Source organism: Theropithecus gelada, chromosome 1, assembly GCF_003255815.1.
Source record: "Theropithecus gelada isolate Dixy chromosome 1, Tgel_1.0, whole genome shotgun sequence".
NCBI lineage: Eukaryota > Metazoa > Chordata > Mammalia > Primates > Cercopithecidae > Theropithecus > Theropithecus gelada.
Window position 1 is genome coordinate 9162072 of NC_037668.1, and position 21276 is coordinate 9183347.

Here is a 21276-nt window from a genome sequence, read left to right on the forward strand (position 1 = left end):
ATAAATCTTAAGTGTGTGAAGGGTTTCTGTAAGAAGTTGAATTACTGTGGGGGACAAATGATGCTTTGTGTTGATCCAATTTAGTACATGTCTAAAACAGAGAACCTAGCAGAATGGCTAGTTAATCTGCACATTAAGCCATCTCCTTCTGCTATCAGATGTCTTAAATGAGCCTTTGGCAAGAGTTGGATACTAATCAGTTCATGGTTGAGCTCTCTGCCCGAAGTACCAGACTTCTGTGGTGTTAATTGGAAGGGGTTCCACAGGCTTTGGATATAAGAGCTGGAGGAGGCAGAGTTGAGTTCTGCTGTTCAGTCTTAAAAACCTGATTTGCATTCTTCCCCACTAAAGGACTGGCCCCTCTTCAGCAGTGCGCCAGCAAGGAAGGTAATTATTTTCTTTAAAAGGAGCTGTTAATTTGCTAAGTACTTAGTAGAAACTTTAGAGTTCTGGGCCATTTATAGGAGATAAAATTTAGACCTGTAGGTTTTTTAAGGATAACTATTATCGGCTGTCTGTCCAGGATTATTCTGGAAGGCAGACGAGCACGTGGCCAAGTGTTGGAGTCAGGAGACCTGTGTTAGTCCTCCTTCACCACCTTCTAGGGATGTTGCCTTGGGTGTGTTGATGAACATTTCCAAGTAAGTTTTGGTTTCCTGGTTTAATATGATAATGCATATAAAGCGCTTAGTACAGTGCCTGGCTCTTAAATGCTCACTGCATTTTCTTGGTGGTGGCGATGATGATTTGTTTGTGTTTGAGGGTCTTCCCCACCAAGTTCTTAACCAGTTAAGACCTAAGAGTTTGTCTTAGGGCACGGAGGAGCCCAGCGTAGAGGACTAGGAACATGTGTGTCCTAAAGGCAGCTGCTCCCAAGAGGAGCTAAAGAAAGGTGTTGAGCTGACCACATCCAGCCCTTTTCCTCCCCGTCAAGGCTGGTAATTCACTTTTCCTTCTCTGGAAGGAGCAAATGAGGATGAAGAAAGAAAAACTTCATGAGTATTTCTTCTTTTTGTTTTTGAGATGGAGTCTTGCTCTGTCGCCCAGGCTGGAGTGCAGTGGTGCAATCTTGGCTCACTGCAACCTCTGCCTCCCGGGTTCAAGCGATTCTCCTGCCCTAGCCTCCTGAGTAGCTGGGACTACAGGCGCCCACCACCATACCCGGCTAATTTTTTTTTTTTTTTTTCAGTAGAGATGGGGTTTCACCGTGTTGGCCAGGCTGGTCTCAAACTCCTGACTTCAGGTGATCCGCCCACCTTGGCCTCCCAAAAGTGCTGGGATTACAGGTGTGAGCCACCGTGCCTGGCCCTTCATGAGTATTTCTTTGGGTGCAGGGAATAGATGTTGCATTCAAATAATGTTATTATTATTGCTCTGAAATGGCTAGTGCTCCACACATCCTCATAATGGTTCTGCCACAGTAAGGTAACGAGTCCCCCCTCCCACCCCCTCCCAACAACAATAGCGCCGTATTTGTAGCCTTCACTCATTAAATGTTGGTGAATATTTAATTGTTATACAAATGATGATCGTGGTGTCATTTTGACAATTGGTCAATATGCTTTAGCTGCCTCTAAAGTACCTACCAATTCAAAATAATAAAACCCTGTCATTAGCAGAGGCTGAGTACTCCTTCTGTTTCTTTTAACTGGTGCATGCAGCCATTCCTATAATTAGCTGTGCCAAGTTAACTAAGTGTCAGAGGGGGTATTAGACCATGGTCCTGTTGTACACAGTTCAGGATTAGTACTTCAGCTGTTGTTATCACTCTTGTCTTCCGGGACGTGGCAGGCTTTGAGAAAGATTAATAACCTGGGTGTGTAAGGAGGTTGCACAATTTGATCATACTAGGAGCCAGGCCATGGAGCCAAAGCCTGTCCTGTAATACTGCTCTCACACACTCTGCAAGGCCTTAGTCTTCTAACTTAGCTCCTCTGGGCTTCATTTTTGCTTTTTGTTTGTTTTTCAATTGGAAGTGTACATGAAAATAGTACCAATTTTATAAGGTTGTTATGGAGATTAACTGAAAACACAAGGAAAGTATATAGCTTGGTGCCTGGCATATAGAAAACCCTTGATAAAAGCTCGTTGTTTAGCATTATTATCATAAAATGGGGATAATACTACCTTCCTTACAAAATTGTCATGAGAGTAAAAGGAGGTATTTTGTGTGAAAGTCTCTAGATCAGGCTCCTGCACATAGTAGGCACACAATACTTGTTTTTAGAAATTAGCCAGTGATTCTGAAAGCTTTTCATTGTTTTGAAAGTTGTGACAAAGGAGTTTAATGAGCCATTATTTTTAAAGCCTTTCTTTCGGGGAGGGTCACTCTTTTGGAGTCTGTGTGTCGCTTGAGAGATGGTGTGGACATGAGCAGACGCCTTCCTGGCATCCAGATTAGGGGGCAGATCCCTGGTTCTCAGAACGTCAGTGATGCCGCACTTGGACTGGCCTCAGTATTCTGTGAGAGGGCTTACAATGTGTGTTGTTGTTTGTTTTTAACTTTCAAAAATAGAAATTTACAAATATTCACAGGGAAGAAATAACCACCAACTTCAACAATAATCAATATTTTGCTGATCTTATTTTATCTCTCTTCCCTATTCCAGACACCAGACACACACAGACACACACACACACAAACACACACTGTTTTCTTCTGGAAGAGTATAAAGTGTATCCCAGACATCATGTCATTTCACTGTTCAACACTTTAGTATGCATCTTTAATGATAAGCAGTTTTTAAACATAACCACCATTGCATTCTTAGCTGATTTCTTGATGAGATCAAGCAGAATGTAGCAGTAATCAGTGGTGAAATGCTTGTGCCCAAAATGAACATTTTAATGCAAAATATTAAATTTAGTTCAATTCAGCCAGTATGTTAGTATTTTTTATGTACAAGGCACTGCATGCACAGCACGTACAGAGAATCAAGGTGGCAGTCCCTGGCCCTGGGAAGAGTCCTGTGGAAGGCCGCTAAGACATACATACAAATAACCAAAGTTCAAGGCAGGATTCACATAAAATCCTTAGAGAGCTGGGAGCTTGGCAGGTGGTGGGATTTGTTGAATATGAAGTAGGAGTGTGACATGCGAGTTCAAAGGAGGCATTCTCCGTTGAGTAGGAGAGGATGCACAGAAGAGGTGTGTACATGACAGGCCTTGAAGAAGGGCACAATCTCTGCGAACCATTTTTAAAATTGTAAAACAATGTTAAAGGACAATCTCTGTCCATGCACCAAAACAAAGAAGAAATCAGAACCCACTCCTACTCCTACCATTCTGACATGGTGGAATCGTATCTCCTCCAGGAGTGTAAGTCTAAAGATGACATGCAAGGCTGGTGGATAGTTCAAATGAACCTGCCCCTCATAAGTTCACAAGCCAAAAATCCACTTGTTTTTGTTTGCCTTTGCATGAAAACTGAGACCTCCTTTTCTGAGGCCTAAGGTTAGTTTTAAGAGACAATGAAGAGACCAACTGTTGAGGTCAATGAAGAGATTATTCTTTCCTTCCAAGCTGGAATTCCTATAGCTAGATGCACACATTGTGCAAGTCCCCCATACTCTCATTCCGCTATGTTTGGATACGGAGGATTCAAACAGATTCATTTCAGGGTGGAGAATGGAGTAGAATGAAAGCATCTCTTCAGTGATTATTTGAACTACTTACTGAGCAGGGCCACACTGAGCAGGTGGCCCAGGTGCTGAGGCAGACAGAACAGCAGGAAGGCAGGCAGAGAAACTGGAAGCATAGGATTAGCTAGGGAATGGTGAGAGGTGCTGTCTGAGTGGAGTTGAGAAGGCAGTGGGTGCTGCGGCTGGGTGCATGCAGTGGAGGGCCTTGAAGCCAGGCTGGGAAAAATTTTCTTAACTCAGTAGGTGGGGGAAGAAGCCACGAGAGGCTTATAGAGCAGATGCCCGAGCAGTCATGTCAGTCATGTCAGTCATGTCAGGTGGCATTGGGAGGTTGTTATTACAGTCTTGGCTAGAGGGAGTGAGGGCCGGGGTGAAGGGGTTCTTCATGAGGTTTTTACTTCTATTTGCAAATATTCATGAAGTGTCTACTCTGCATCAGGCCTGGGAACAAAGAAATGGAAGAGACACTGAGGAGGTAGGATGTGCGAGACTTAAGAACCCTCAGAGTGGAGAGGTGGAAGGGAAGGGAGAGTGTTGAAGACGGCACACCTTTAACACTGAGCGACCTTGAGAATGAATGGCAGGAATGTGGTAGCAGGAATGGTTGTTGAAAAGTTTGGAGGTGGGGCTGGCTGTGTTTGGAGCAAGGTTTTAGCGCTCTCTATCTCTCTCTCTCTCTCTCTCTCTCTCTTGCTTGCTCGCTCTGTGTGTGTGTGTGTGTGTGTGTTTGCAGAGGCAGATGTGGAGTGAGGTGAATTTGGTTGTGAGCATGCTGAGGTTAAGATGCCATGGATGCCCGGTCAGAATGCCGAGACCTCAGCTGAGGCCAGCGTTTGGGTCTGGAGGCTAAGGAAGAGCTGGGTTTTCATGTCTGGGGGAGTGAGCTTTGGGGTGTGAGCAGGCCAGGGAGTGGGAGGAGAGAGAGAGCTGCCCAGGTGGTTGGCACAGGAGCTAGTTTTGACCCCTTTTCTGTGTGTTCTGTGATCTGACCACTAATAGGTGAGTCAAGTCACTCGAACATGTTTTTTTTCATTGACAGATTAAAATTATATGTGTTTATGGTGTATCACATGGTGTTTTGAAATATGTATACATTGTTGAATGGCTAAATCAAGCTAATTAACATATCCATTACCTCATATACTTATAATTTTTTGTGCTGAGAATGTTGAAGATCTATTCTCTTAGCAGTTTCCAAGTATACAATAAATGGTTATTAACTATAGTCACAATGTTGTACAATAGATTTCTGGAACTTATTCCTCCAGTCTAACTGAAATTTTGCATCCTTTGCCTAGCATTCTCCCCTCCCCATCCCCCAGCCTCTGGTAATCACCATTTTACTCTCTGTTTCTATGAGCTCAGCTTTTTGAGCTCCCACATATGAGTGACATTATGTGGTATTTGTCTTTCTGTGCCTGGCTTATTTCACTTAACACTGTCCTCCAGGTTCATCCGTGTTGTTGCAAATAGCAGGATTTTGTTCTTTTTTTTTATGGTTGAATAGTAGTCTATTGTGTATATATACCACATTTTTTTAATCCATTCATCTGTTGATGGACACGGATTGATTCCATATCTTGGCCCTTGTGAATAATGCTGCAATGAGCATCTCGTGTCTTTCATCATAATTTTGACAGCCTTTGAAAAGGTGCCACTTTGAAAGAATCTGCACGGGGGTGGAAGTAAACCATGAAGGATCAAAGGGTCTGTCACCTGTGAGGAGACAGAAGAGGAGTCCCCACAGGCAACTTCATGGTGTTTTGGATCACACTGGTCAGTGAGGCTGAGGCGACGGCCTGCGGCGAGTTGTCTTCTGGGTCAGATTCCCTGTGGCAGTAACTTAGTGTCATGGCAGCACTGCACTCAGCATTCCTAAAAATCATATGTCAGTCAGTGGAACTTAGAAAATACAAAGTTTAGAAGACAGTAGGTTTGGTTCATCTGTGAGCTAAGGATGCACTTGAAAGGTGGGAGAAGATAGGGCTTGGTAGGGCTTCATTCCCATCTGCCAATTTTGAGCTGTGTGGGCCAGTCACTAACTTATTTAAAGGCCTCCCCTCAGAAATGGAAACTGTGAATAATAATCACAAATATATACACGTGTCTGTATATATGAATATGTGTGTACCTGCATACACACACACCAGGCATCAGTCTAGGCATTTTAAGTACAGTATATTTTAACTCTTAACCCTCACAATAACATTATGAGCTAATTACTGTCATCCCCATTTTTATGGGTGAGGCACCAGAGATCTGCGTAATCCACCCAAGGTCAATAGCAAGTAAATGGCAGAACCAGGATTTGAACACAGTCTGACTCCAGACCTCATCACCTCACCACTGTTCTCTGCTGCCTCACAGTTCGCTGTGCAGGGTTATGGTTCTCCAGTCTCCACACAGTCTCATGCCACACAGGAAGGGTCTTATGTGTTGTGCTTGAAGTGGACTTGAGGCTCCATGTAACAGCCACTGCTGGCTGCTGCCTGCAGATAGTTGATGTTCAGTGTTCTGGGGCAGTCTTGCTCTGTGCACAGCTGGTGCAAATCTGCCCTTTCCACATGAGATGGACTTAGTTGTCCTGCTCTGCACCCACATTGCTGCATCCAGAATTCGACATGAAAGTTTAGTTGTGGAGTCATTTGAGCATTCCTTATCTTTTGCATATGATAGTATAAACACAGCTGGGTGGTGTGTGTCCTTCGGTCAGTGTTTGCTAGGGTGATGTGTGGTGTGGTGTGTTAGCACCATGCCCAGGAGCAGGATGTCCCCTAGCAGTGTGACAGCACACGAGCCTGTAAATTGAGCAGTCAGGATGGCCGCTGGATTCCTCTCTAGCCCTGGCAGTCCCACAGCCTGTGGATTTCTCTACGGTGTCCACATCACAGTACAGTGTGCTCCCATGGATGGGTGCAAGCAATTAAATACTTGCGAATATGACATTGGAGGATTTAGGATTTTGAGTTCTTTCCATTTCCTGGCCCACTGAATCATTCTTAGAGAAATCATGATGTTATAAATTCCATTAGAAGTGTAAATCACAAGAAAAGTTCCTTGACCTCAGCAGCTTGTAGTCTGTATGTCATAAATGAAAACAATGTTAAATAAAACTAAACTTTGATCAAGATGATGCAGATAAAGATAGTGTTGATAAATGGAACGTTCTGTTTAGGTAGTGTTATTTTTCTCCCAGAAGGCAAAGTGCTATGGAAGAAAAACGTGTAGCCTTTATAGGCCGGGCGCGGTGGCTCGTTCCTGTAACCCCAGCACTTTGGGAGGCTGAGGTGGGCAGATCACTTGAGGTCAGGAGTTTGAGACCAGCCTGTCCAACATGGCAAAACCCTGTCTCTACTAAAAAAATATAAAAATGAGCTGGGTGTGGTGGTGTGTGCCTGAATTCCCAGCTATTTGGTTGGCTGAGGCATGAGAAATGCTTGAACCTGGGAGGCAGTTGCAGTGAGCTGAGATGGCGCCACTGCACTTCACGTAGGAGACACAGTGAGACTCTGTCCAGAAAAAAAAAAAAAGAAAAGAAAAATGTAGCCTTTTCTAAAAGCCTGAACATTAAGGCAGTAAACATTTACTGAGTGCCTACTGCATAAAAGGCAGTGTATTTGGAGCTTGAGGATGAGACTGTAAGCAAAGAGTCACTGTGGAGTGGGCTAACTGGCATCCAAGGGTGCATAGATGGCTTATGGGAGCACAGAGGACATCCCTTCTGGGGACCCAGGTGACATTGAAGAATAAGTGGAAGTTTGTAGAGCATCCCGAACAGGTCATCACAGTGGCGTGAGACTGTGTGGAGACTGGAGAACCTCAAGTAATCAGGTGTAGAGGAGCTGGGGGAAAGGAGAGGAAACCACAAGAGGATTCCAACACCAGCTCCTTGGCAGGTGTGGAGGAAGTCTTGGGGCCAAGGAGGACAGAACCATGGAGGTGCAGATGGATTAAATTGATGCAATGAAGCCAGAGGAGGGAGGGGTTTTTCTCACAGTGAAAACAGGACTGTGGCGGAGGAAAGGGATTGCTAGGAGAATGCTAGCTTCCCCCCAACCCTTCCCTGCAGGGTCATAGGGTGCCCGCTAGGGCCAGATTCACAGTGACGCAACACAGATTCCACAGAAAAAGGCAGAGGAACAGTAAAACGAGGACAGGAATATGTAGGGGGAATGATGACCTGAGGGCCTTGCATTTGGGGCATGGCCAAGGATGACGGAAGCTGAGCCACTGTGAGACTGATGGGCCTAGTGTTGGGTGGGGTTTTCCAGTACTGCTCCAGTGGGGGCGTTGGAGGTCTGTGGTCTTGCTTGGCATTCCAGAGCAATCTTGGTAGAGGGTGAACACTGACCTTCTTAAGAGATTCTTCTCAGAAGACCTTAACCTCTTGGGGAAACTGACAGCAGACCCAGCGCCATGGAAAGATCAAGACTTTGGCCGAGGACATTAGGCTTCTGCCCTTGGGAGGTTTCCTTGGGGTGGGAGGTATGAGAGGTGGTGTTTTACAGGTTTTGCAAGAACACTGTTATAGGATCCTATCCAATGCAATGACTGATTTCTGTCTCTGTAGTCTGGCAGGAGAAGCTTTTAATTGTCCAAACAAGAGCAGTCCTTGTCTCATTCCTTTTGCTAATTCTTGCTACGTTGCTCTAATTATTTTCCTATCCTGGCCTTTCTGTCTCTCTTGTTCAGAACCAGACTACCAGGTGTACCTGAATGCTTCCAAGGTCCCCGGGTTTGCGGATGACCCCACAGAACTGGCATGCCGGGTGGTGGACACGAAGAGTGGGGAGGCGAATGTCCGATTCACAGTTTCGTGGTACTACAGGATGAACCGGCGCAGCGACGATGTGGTGACCAGCGAGCTGCTTGCAGTCATGGATGGGGACTGGACGCTGAAATACGGAGAGAGGAGCAAGCAGCGGGCCCAGGATGGAGACTTTATTTTTTCTAAGGAACATACAGACACGTTCAGTTTCCGGATCCAAAGGACTACAGAGGAAGACAGAGGCAATTATTACTGTGTCGTGTCTGCCTGGACCAAACAGCGGAACAACAGCTGGGTGAAAAGCAAGGATGTCTTCTCCAAGCCCGTTAACATATTTTGGGCATTAGAAGGTAGGAACTTTTTTCTTGTTATTCATTTTTGTTTTGTGTTTGCTTAAGTCGTGCCTCTATGTGTTTTCAGATGCACAGTCACCCTCTGCAGGTTATCACTTACACTGGGAATGTATGTCCTGGACATTGATCGCCATGCAACCTGCTAGACCTCTTTGGACTCACTATCACCCCTCCTCTATCCCTAAGCCCCAGAGAGGTCCCTCTCCAACTCACTGTCATCAGCCAAGTCTCTTGTTTCCTGAACTTTACCTCTGAATGTTCCTTTTCTCTTTCTTGTGTTGAACCTGATGACTCTGAGGACACTCTTTCCCCTGGAGAAACAGTTACCTCTCTGAGGACAGTTTCCCCGAGAGCCCACCTAAGTGGTGCCCATTTTCTTCCCACAATTCTCATAACTGGGCCTAGAGGTGGGGCAGGTGCCCTCCTTGATCCTCCCTGCAGCTTCCAGGCTGTTTTTGCTCACTCCTAAAAATATCTAGCTCCGAATCTCATGTCATCATCACAGCATACCACCTCTTCTCGTTACTATTGCCTGTTGCCTCCTAGATCCTTCATTCGTTCTTTGAAGATGTTAGCGTTTGTTTCATGGCCACTCTGACACTGCTCCCATCTTGCTAACTTCAGTATCTGTGTAGAGCACCGGGTCACAGTTGGAAGCACCCTAGGAACTTAAAAAAAAATGCTGGTGCTTTGTCCCACCAGAAATTCTCCCATCCAAATACTAACCAGGCCCGACCCTGCTTAGCTTCCAAGATCAGACGAGATCGGGCGGGTCCTACCAGAAATTCTATTTTAGTTGGTCTGAAGTATACGCATTCTGGGCACTGGAATTTTTAAATGCTCCCATAGTGATTTTCATGTGCAGCCAAGATGGCGAACTGTAATATAGTTAATCCTGTCATTCTCAGTTGCTTGTCCTCCTCTCTCTAGTCATCATGTCCTCTATCCTATTTTGGTCCTACACTCCCGTGCTTATATGCTACATTAGACCGTCTCCCTTCTGATAACTGAAACCCCTCCACAGTCTCAATTACAAGCATCCTGTTCTCTAAACAGATCTCAGGTGTCTTTCTACACCGCTCCCTCTAGTACTCCAGCAACAATCCCTGAATCCTACTGGGGCCAACAATCTGTTAATCTTACCACCTGACATCATCCTTCACTCCCATTGTGTCTTCATGTCTCTCTCACTAGGGTGCCCATTTGTAGTCCAGCGTACACCTGGACTGGTGTACATTATGATAGCACCTTCTTTCATTCTCAGAGCTAAGGGTGGGAGGTAGGGGTAAGTTATGTGGTCACCTACTGTTACCTAGCCTAAATTCCCAGTCAGTCTTAATCACTCCCTTGCATACACCCCTAGCTCCCTTCCTTTCTCAGTTTGCATTAGAGTCTGGCCAAACCACAACCCAGTTCAAAGGCAGCTTTCTGCAGCCTCCCTACCCATGCCCACAGAGCTAATGTGGTTGAAGAGAAACATTCAAACATGTTGACTGGTCTCCCTTTAAAGTAGTGGTCACTTGTGACAAGTGGGCTCTCAGCACTGCCTGAGAATTTTCTGCATTTCGTTAGTCTGTTCATCTCCCCACTCTCCTAAGTGATTACTGCACACAACCGTCTGTCTCTGCAAACCTCCTCCCACAGCTTCTTTCTCAGCTGTTGGCCCTGCTTCCTGTTCTCCTAAAAGTAGAAATAATCAGGAGAATACTCATTCATGCTGCCCCAGGGCTGAGACCAGGTCACCCGGCATACGACCTGGCAGAGGCCAGCCGCTCTCACTACTTAGACCATGGCTGCTCTCTCTTACATCTTCAGTAATTCTCTCCCTTCTGGACCTTTCCCATTGGTCTGTCAATGTGCTGTTAGATCCAGGTTTCCTTGGGTTTTTAAGAGGGGGTGGGGAGTGAGGGTTGTGGTATTTTTTGTTGTTTTAGTTTTGTTTTGTTTTTAGGGACAAGGTCTCACTCTGTTGCCCAGGCTGGAGTGCAGTGGTGTGATTGTAGCTCACTGCAGCCTCGACCTCCTGGGCTCCAGTGATCCTCCCACCTTAGCCTCCTGAGCAGCTGGGACTACAGATGCTCACCACCACATACAGCTTATTATTATTATTATTATTTTTGAGACAGGGTCTTGCTCTGTTACCCAGGCTGACTTGCAGTGTCATGATCATGGCTTACTGTAGCTTCAGCCTCCTAGGTAGGTTAAAGTTATCATCCCACCTCAGCCTCCCGAGTAGTTGGAACTAGAGGCACTACAGGCCATTACCATCATGCCTGGCTATTTTTTTAGGGGGTGGGAGTAGAGACAGGGTCTCAGTGTGTTGTCCAGGCTGGTCTTGAACTCCTGGCCTCAAATGATCCTCCTGCCTTGGCCTCCCAAAGTGCTAGAATTACAGGCATGACCCACTGTGCCAGGCCCCCACCTTTTTTATGCTAATCTTGATCTTGCTTCTTCATCCATCTTTCTGTTGCTGACACCCATTTGTCTACTTATTACTTTTTCCTTTTATAACAATAATATTTGATGTATACATACTCAGTGTGTCTGGTTTTTCTCCTTCCATTCTCTCTGGTACCTACTCGAATCAGGCTTTCCCCTCAGCTGCTTGTGGTAAGGTGGCCAGTAATCATCATATTGGAAAATCCTATTGTCAGTTATTTTATTTGACTTAGCAGAATTTAACACAAGTGATTCCCTCCTCCTGGGAATCCTTTGGTTTTTCCCTTGGCTTGTGGGACACTGCCTTCTCAGGGCGTTCTTCCAACTTTATTAGCTATTTCTCAGCCTCCTTTGCTGGCTTCTATTCATTTTTTGAACCCTGGAACATTAGACTACCTCAGGACATAGTCTTTGGACATAGTCCTTGGACTTGGACTTCTTTTCTATTTAACCTCACTTTCTTGGTGATGTCTCTAATCTCATGAATTTAAATACCCCCTAGACACCAGTGACTCCAGATTTACATGTCTACCCCGGACCTCTTTCCAGAACTCCAGACTCAATATTACATTGCGTTCTTGACACTATTTGACTAACAGGCATCTTAAATTTCTGTTCAAAAGGACGCTTCCCATTGCATCTGCCAGCTCTCTTCTCCCAGCCTCCTCCAGCACCATTGTTCTAGTGGCTCAGCCCAAAACCTTCATCCTGGACTCCTCGTTCTTAAAATTGACTTAGAATCTGGCTACTTTTCACACTCTGCCATTTACGGCGCCACCCTTGCCTGGATTACATCCCTGGCCTCCCAGCTTGTCTCCGTGCTCTGCCCTAGCACACGGCAGCTGGAACAATCCTGTTAAATATAAGTCAGGTCCTGCAACTCCTCCGCTCTGAATCTTCAAAGCCTCACTCAGAGCAAAACCCAGAATCCTCTAAGTGGTCTTAGGTGTTCTGTACCAACTCAACTGGTCCCATTACCTTCTGGCCTCACCTAGCACCCTTCCCAGCACCCACTCCACCCAACCACTCTGCCCTTCCAGGCTCCTCAAATATACCAGGTGTGCTCCTGGCTTGTAGCTTTCTGCCTGCTGTTCCATCAGCCTAGAATGCTCTTCCCAAGTAGATAGGACTTGCTCCCTCACCTCCTTCAGGTCCTTTTTATTTATTTAATTTTATTTTTAATTTTAATTTTATTTTTTTAGAATCTTGGGCCTGCTCTCTCACCCAGGCTCTCTCACCCAGGCTGGAGTACAGTGGCACCATCACAACTCATTGTTGCCTCAAACTCCTGGGCTCAAGCCTCCCAAGTAGCTGGGACTATAGGCACATGCTCTGTGCCTGGCTAATTATTTAATTTTATTTTTAGAGACACAGGGTCTTGCTATGTTGTCCAGGTTGATCTCAAACTCCTGACCTCACGCAGTCCTCTCGCCTCAGCCTCTGTAATCACTGAGATTATAGGCGTGAGCCACTACACCCAGCTCAGGTTCTTTTTAAAATGTTGCCTCCTCAGGGAGGACGTCCCTGATCTCTCTATTTACAGTTGCGGCACACACACCTTCCTTCCATATACAAATCCACGCTTTTTCTCTTCCTTGGTTGCTTATCATCTCTTAAACATTTATCACCATCTAACCATACCATATATTTTACTTGTGTATTTCATTTGTCTTCCTTCACTAGCATATAAAGGGAGGGATTTTTGTATTTATTTATTCACCGTTATGTTTCCAGTACCTGCAGTATGGAAGGCTCTCAATAAATACATGTTTAAATTGGTGAATGAATGACCGAACTCACAGGAAAATCAAGAAAGGCTGTGGTGGCTCAGTAGAAGCTCAGCAGTCAGTGGTTCTGGAGAGAGTTCATAATGTATATGCTCTGCTAATCGGTTTGGTAGAACAAGTGTTCCAAAAAATCTAACGTAAAAATCTCATCTTGTAACTGGACGGATTATAGGATTCATCATCTTATTAAAGGATAAAAAGAATGTGTCTAATTCGTTTATTCATCCACTCAACAAATATTTAAGCACCTTCCAAGTGCCTGACATTGTGCTACTATAATAGATGAATTCTAATGTGTACCTGCGTAGGCATTGTTGTTTTGACAGAGACGCAAGGAGTAATCCGCTTAAACCTAAAGTTAGCATAGCCATAGACACCTCTCAAAATGTTTAAATAGCATTTCTGAAATTAAAGTGTAAACCAAGTGGAAATTATTAGATCTGCAAATATATACGCTATAGTCATTTTAGCAATAAATCTGTAATGTCACTATCATATGATTAAACAGAGAGAGCTCATTTCTCCCTTGCTGTATTCCTGCCTGCAGGCTGGCTTAGCTAGGGGCACTTTCCCTGCATTTAGCAGACCCCTGGGGAGGAGAGGCAAATTGTATGGCCAGGAGCCTGGCTTGGAGGTCATGGTGTTGTGTTCAACCATGTCTTTCCCACCTTGCTAGCAGTGCCCTCTGCCTTGCATCTTTTGCAGCACCAGTAGTGGGTTCCCAAACTCTTCCTGGTGAAACTTCTTAAGGACTTAAAAATCCTTAAAACTGGTTCTCACCATAATTTCCTCTCTCCTGACACCCACTGATTAATTTCAGACTCTTACTTCCAATGGGGTGGTTTTAGCCTGTTTATAGATACACATGATTTTCTTTCTGAGTGTCCCGATTTTCATAGGTGCTTTTGTGTGGAAATTTGCAAATAAATTTCTATTTCTTGGTTATTTTGCTTTTAGTTGCATTTTTATTTTAAGTGATCTTGTTGGAAATCACATCCTTCTGGTCCTTCATTCCAGATTCCGTGCTTGTGGTGAAGGCGAGGCAGCCAAAGCCTTTCTTTGCCGCAGGAAATACATTTGAGATGACTTGCAAAGTATCTTCCAAGAATATTAAGTCGCCACGCTACTCTGTTCTCATCACGGCTGAGAAGCCTGTCGGCGACCTCTCCAGTCCCAATGAAACGAAGTACATCATCTCTCTGGACCAGGATTCTGTGGTGAAGCTGGAGAATTGGACAGACGCATCACGGGTGGATGGCGTTGTTTTAGAAAAAGTGCAGGAGGATGAGTTCCGCTATCGAATGTACCAGACTCAGGTCTCAGACGCAGGGCTGTACCGCTGCATGGTGACAGCCTGGTCTCCTGTCAGAGGCAGCCTTTGGCGAGAAGCAGCAACCAGTCTCTCCAATCCTATTGAGATAGACTTCCAAACCTCAGGTGAGCAGGGAGTCCTGTGGAATCATAGATGGAGCTAGAAGAGACCCTAGGGTTTTGATCAGATGCCCTCATTTTTAAAAACAGCTTTGTTAAGATGCAATTCACATGCCGTACAATTACCTGTTTAAAGTACATAATTCAGTGGCTTTTCATATATTCACAAAGTTGTATGACCATCACCACAACCAGTTTTAGAACATTTTCTTGACCCCGAAAGAAACCTGGACCCCTTAGCCAATACCCTCCATTCACACTCCATTACCTACCTCCCATTCTGCAACAACCATGATCTACTTTCTGTCTCTAGACATTTTGCCTATTATGGACATTTCACATAAATGGAATATAATATGTGGCCTTTGTATCTGGCTTCTTTTTTGGAGCAAAATGTTTTCAAGGGTCATCCATATTGTAGCATGTATCAGTGCTTTGTTCATTTTTATGACTGAATAAGATTCCATTGTATGCATATGCCACATTTTGTTTATCCATTCATCAGTTGATGGACATTTGGGTGTTTCCAGTTCTTGGCTATTATAAATAATGCTGCTGTGGACATTCATGTACAAGTTTTTGGATGAATGTATGTTTTCATTTCTGCTTTCATTTTAAGAAAATGAACTGAAGCTCAGCTACTTCAGATACTTTAGGGGACATGGTGGAGTATAAAGAAAGAGAGGAGGGAATCGAGCCTCCCAAGGTGTTAAATGACTTGTCAAAAGTGGAAGATTTTTAACATTCTTTGTGTATGTGTGTGTTTCAGTAGGAAGATGATTTGAAAGTATTTCAACCCCAATCTTATTTAGAATATCAATGCAAAGGATTATCATTTGTGAGTTTAAGACTAAATGTTTTCACTAACTCTGCCCTGGGTTCCTGGGTTTTAATTAGAAATATGTGAATGTATATATTGATACTCCTCTGTAAAAATTCAGGTATCAATTGAATCAGTATAATGACTGCAAGATATTTATTGAATTAAATAATTAGTATTTATATTAAAGATAAGCTAGATTCTAATACAGTTTGTTTTCTATTAATATTATTTGTAGTATTATAACCTTTTATGGTATATAGTGAAATAATCTTCTAACATCTCTTGACCTTTAAATTAAAGGGTAAATATTGATTTAAGCCCTTAGATTTGGAAAGAGCAGAGAAAGCATAGGCTTCCTTTATTGTGTATCTGTTTGTTTTTAATAGCAGCTTTATTGAGATAGAACTCACATACCATAAAATTCACTATATAAAGTGTACAATTTAATGGTTTCTAGTATAGTCACAGAGTTGTGCAACCATCAGCACTATCTAATTCTAGAACATTTTAATCACCTCAAAAAGAAACTCCGCTCTCGTTAGTAATCATTCCCATGCCCCCATGCCCCCGCCCCTGGCAACCACTAATTTACTTGCTGTCTCTATAGATTTGCCTCTTCTGGGTATTTCATATGAATTGAATCATATTATATGTGGACTTTCGTGACTTGCTTTTTTTCACTTAGCATAATGTTTTCAAGGTCCATTCATGTTGTAGCAGGTATCAGTACTTCATTCCTTTCTGTGGCCGAATAATATTTCATTGTATGGATATGCCACGTTTGTTTATCCATTCATCTGTTGATGGACGTTTAGACTATTTCTACTTTTTGGTTATTATGAATAGTGCTGCCATAAACATTGTTATTTGAAAATATCTTCTCCCATTCTGTGTGTTGTCTTTCACTTTCTTAATGATGTCTCTTGAAACACCAAATTTTTAAATTTTGATGAAGTCCAGTTCATCTGCTTTTTTTTTTTTTTTTTCTCCTTTTGCTGCTTGTGTTTTTGCTATGTCTAAGAAATCACTGCCTAATCTAAGGCTGTGAGGATTAACACCTATGTTTTCTTCCCAGAGTTTATAGTTTTAGCTCTTACATTTTAGGCTATGATTCATGTTAATTTTTGTATGTGGTTAAGAGGAAGGGATCCAACTTTTATTATTTTGCAAGGAGATGGCCAGTTGTCCTGGCACCATTTATTGAAAAGTGTGTTATTTCTCCCATTGATTTGTTTTCGTACCCTTGTCAAAAATCATTTAATCATAAATGTAAGGTTTATTTCTAGACTGTCCATTCTATTTCAATGATCTAGATTTCTGTTCTTATAACAGTATCACATTGTTTGATTACTGTAGCTTTGTAGTTAGTTTTGAAATCAAGAAGTTGGAGACTTCCAATTTTGTTCTTTTTCAAGATTGTTTTGGCTATTTTGGATACCTTGCACTTCCATGTGACTTTTAGGATCAGCCTATTAATTTCTACAGTCCAGGCATCTGGGACTTTGATGGGGATTGTGTTAAATCTGTAGATCAATTTGGAAAGCATTGCCATTTAACACTATTGTTTTTCAGTTGATAAACATGGGATATCTTTCCATTTATTTAGGTATTAAATTTTTTCTATGGTGTTTTGTAGTTTTCAGTGTACAAATCATGTTTCTTTTGTTAAATTTATCCTAAGTATTTTATTCTTTTTGATGCTATTGTAAATAGAATTGCTTTCTTAATTTACTTTTCTGCTTGTTTATTCATTGCAGTTTTATAGAAGTACAACTGGCTTTTGTATATTGATCTTGAATCCTGTGACCTTGCTGAACTTGTTTATTAATTCTGATTAATTCTAAAGTTTGGGGACTCATTACAATTTTTAAAATACAAAATTATGTCATCTGTGAATAGAACTAGTTTTACTTCTCCCTTCCAAACTGAATATCTTCTATTTCTTTTTCTCGAGTAATTGCCCAGCCAGAACCTCCAATACAGTGTTGAATAGAAGTAGCACAAGTGGACATTCTTGTCTTGTTTCTGATCATAGGGGGAAAGTGTTCAGTCTCATTCACCTTTAAGTATCATGTTCACTGTGGGATTTTCATGGATGCCCTTTATCAGAATGAGGAAGTTTCCTTCCACTCTTAGTGTGTTTCCTTCTATTCTTAGTTTTTTTTTTCATTCCTAGTTTGTTGAGTATTTTTGTCATGGAAAGGTGTTGAATGTGGTCAGATGCTTTTTCTGTGTCTATTGAGATGAGATGATTATGTGGTTTTTGTCCTTTACTTGTATATTTGTTTTGCTGTCTGTAGGAATCTGTTCCATCTTGTTTTACATTTGTTATTTGATCTTTATTTTAAACTCTTATGTGGAAAAGGGGAGACACAGAGTCTTTTGTATCTATTTCTGGGTGAGGAATGGATGTTGAATCTCTTCCTCAATTCTTTAAATCTCAGCATAACAGATAAAACCACCGTAGCTTCCAGGTTGAATAGATTGCCTAAGGTTTTTATTTTATTTAATCCACAGAGTTGTCATGGCCAGTTCACATTTTAATTAGAAGAAGCTGCCATCAAATTCACCACCCAGCACAATACTGTAGCCCTGAATAGCCACCAGTAAACATTGATTTGAAACTGAACAGCCTTTGCTTCCTAAAAATCAGTGACATACCTTAAGACACGCAACAAAGGGGTTCTTCAATGTTCACCTCCCTGTCCCCTGATTTCAGGGCATCTGCTTTTTGGTATTGAAAACCAAGGAGCCCTACTGAGTGCTAGCTTTTACTGATTCAAAGTGTCAAGAGGAAAATGGTATTTAAATATGATAGTGTAGGCTTTGACCTTTTAAAAGAAGAATAATAAAGTTTTTTCTTCGTAATATATATAGAAAATTTGAAAATATAGTAATGTAGAAAGAAGGAAAAGAGACTCATCCACCCTCCTACCAGAGACTGTTAATTTGTGTTGTTCATCTTCCTAGAATGTTTTTCTTGTATGTTTTCTTCATGACTTTGAGATCAAGCTGTACATACAATTTTAGGACCTGCTTTTCTCCCTTTAGTGTTATAAGATCAGCACTTTCCATATTGTAACCAGTTCTAGGTAAATATTAGTACCACCTTTAATGACTTTACATACTTGAATTTGCTTAGCCATTACCTTATTGATGGACATGCAGATGGTCTGTAACTTTTGCTTTCATTAAAAAAAGGACCAGTAGCAGCTTTTTTTAGAGGCCAAGGTTGGAACATGGTTTATGTCAATGTTTGTATTTAAAAGTTAAGTAGTTCCTATACTCTCTGCAGACTAGGAATTGGGGGACCCCTAGTGACTCTGGTTGTTCATTTAAACTCTCTGTACCATACCCTGTCATCTGTGAAGTAAACCAGACAAATCCCCTCACAAAAACAGCATTACCACAGAAATTGACCATAATGAAAATATTTCTAAGCCTGGGATAATGACCCATATTAACAGTGAGCTGCTGATTTCATTAGGAGGAAATCCACTCCTGTGAATAGCTCACCACAATGCAGGCCTTTTCCCCAGTCCTTGTCTGCCTTGTGAGCTGCAGCACAAATGCTCCGTTGATTCCCACGTCCAGTAGGGGAAGTGAGAACTGTAACGTGACCTAGGAGGTATTTGGGTTTTCTTTGGAAACATAAAGAAAAAGTGAAATTTATTTGAATTAAGTAAGTCTTCTTTACTGCTTCAAATTAAATAGATAAATCCATGAGAATTTCTTAATGTTTTGTCATTTTATGTTCTCTTAGGAGGGGCCTAAACACTAGAAAAGCCCCTCAGTGTAGTTCTGTGTATTACCATGACATTTCTAATCTGAGCAAAATATGACACACCCCCGCCCTTGCTCACCATAGTTGCTGCTAACCTGTACTCACTGACAGATGGCCGCCTATGGCATAAGTGTCCCCAGTCACCACACAGAGCCAACTCTGGGCAGTTTGGCTTAATCCTGCCCCACCTCACCACTCCAGGCAGAGCAAGTCCAGGGTATAAGGCCTGAGGGAGCCAGAGCTTAGAGCTGAGTTAATTGAAGGGGATGATGTCCAGAAATAGGTCAGGCTTCCCTGTCTCTGCTTTCATCCCTTTTCCCATTTCCTGGAACAGCCATTCTGTCAGTTCTTTATCCCCTTAGAGTTACATACGCCCCTGCTATTCCCTGAATAATCAGAACTCTCAGCAGTTCCCCACCCAGAGCTGCCTAACCCCCCTAGGGTTCAATATTCTGTAACCATCCTTCACCTTTCTCCCAGGAACGCACAAAGTATTTATATACTTGGTTAGGAAAGCAGTCTGATGAATTCGTCTTATTAGTCATCATGTCAAAATGAAAATATAGCCCTTTCATCATGTTACTCCCTCTGTCATGGCCATTTCTTCTGCACGTTTAGAAAAGGTACTTTAGGATACTTGTTTCTTTCTGGCAGTCTGAACGAGAAGTAGTATTACTTATATTCTTAACTTCTAATGAGTTTTACAGTCAGCACCTAGGGCCTTCAATCGTTGCTTCCCAGGAGACCCAAGGGGAGTCCCATAGCATTGATGTTCTGTGAATTTCTTTTAGGTTTGCCTGTTCCTAGATTTTAGGAGTTGGGATAAAGTAAACATTGAACTCTTAGGATTAGCTAAGCTGGAAGCTATGGAATGTTCTCACCTAAGAGGAATTCATAAGTGAGTTAAAAATAATAATTCTGCCTATAGTGTTCTCAGGGAGGCATGTAAGACAAATCCAGTTTGGGTAGGGTTTTTTTTATTTGTTTTTGTTTACCAGACTTTATTTCAATTTTATTTATTTATTTATTTATTTGAGGCAGGGTTTAGCTCTATCACCCAGGCTGAAGTGCAGTGGCACGGTCTTGACTCACTGTAGCCCCAACTTCCCAGGCTCAAGCAATCCTCTTCCTACCTCAGTCACCTGAGTAGCTGGGACTTCAGGTGTGCACCACCGTGCTCAGCTAATTTTTGTATTTTTTTGTGGAGATGGGATTTTGCCATGTTCCCCAAGCTAGTCTTGAACACCGGGGCTCAAGCGACCTACCTGCCTCAGCCTCACAAAGAGCTGGGATTACAGGCATGAGTTATTGCATCTGGCCCAGACTTTATTTTTTAGAGCAGTTTTAGGTTCCCAGCTTTTGAGCAAAAAATACTGAAAGTTTCCATATATTTCCAGCTCTCCTACAACACACAGCCTCCCCAACCTGAGTAGTCTTTTAAAGGCATATCCACCTGTAATCTCAGCACTTTGGGAGGTGGGCAGATCATTTGAGGTCAGGTGTTCGAGACCGGGCTGGCCAACATGGTGAAACCCTGTGTCTACTAAAAATACAAAAATCCACAGAGCATAGTAGCGTATGCCTGTAATCCCAGCTACCCAGGAGGCTGAAGCAGGAGAATCACTTGAACCCAGGGAGTAGAGGTTGCAGTGAGCCACGATCACACGACTGCACTCCAGCCTGGGTGACAGAGCAAGACTCTAGCTCAAAAAAAAAAAAAAAAGAAAAGAAAAAAAAAGGAAAAAGGCATATCCAGGCTGCCTCCATTTTCCCTGGCAGACTGGAGCTGTGCCTTGAGTTCTCCCACCATACCTCATAGAAACATCATTGTTGGCATGTCTGTCTCCTTACCAGATTTCAGCCTCTTGGTAACAAGGCCCCTTTCCCCAGCACCTAGCATAGTGCAGTGAGGCCACTCACTCCACTGGGACCAAAAGCATTCTTGCTTCAGTCCCTGTTCCTCTGATCCCTGAGCCACCCTGAACTACGTTGAACTAGAACCAGCCCAGGCTGTTCCAGCGTGGAGGGTAGCTTTCGAATGAGGTCACTGTGGCCATCAGAAAGAAAAGCCAGAGCAAAAGTAATTCTTTCAGAAGAGTTCTATTTTGGTTGTAATCTTAAGATGAAGCTCACTTGGATGTGCCTAATGCCCATGTCTCTCTGAATAGAAGAGAGGCAACCTTGGAACACCTATTTTGTGAGTTTCTAGACCAGTTCCCAGGGAAGAGAACCACATTTTGATGCCCCTTA

General features: G+C 42.9%; 1 protein-coding gene across 1 annotated transcript in view; it reads left to right on the forward strand.

Annotated features, from left to right (window-relative positions):
* Positions 1-21276, forward strand: part of PTGFRN (prostaglandin F2 receptor inhibitor) — a 77728-nt gene that overhangs the window by 46392 nt on the left and 10060 nt on the right. The window contains exons 5-6 of the mRNA XM_025386965.1: positions 8334-8759; positions 14006-14425. Coding sequence (XP_025242750.1) covers positions 8334-8759; positions 14006-14425 — 846 coding nt within the window. The remainder of the gene's footprint in view (positions 1-8333; positions 8760-14005; positions 14426-21276) is intronic.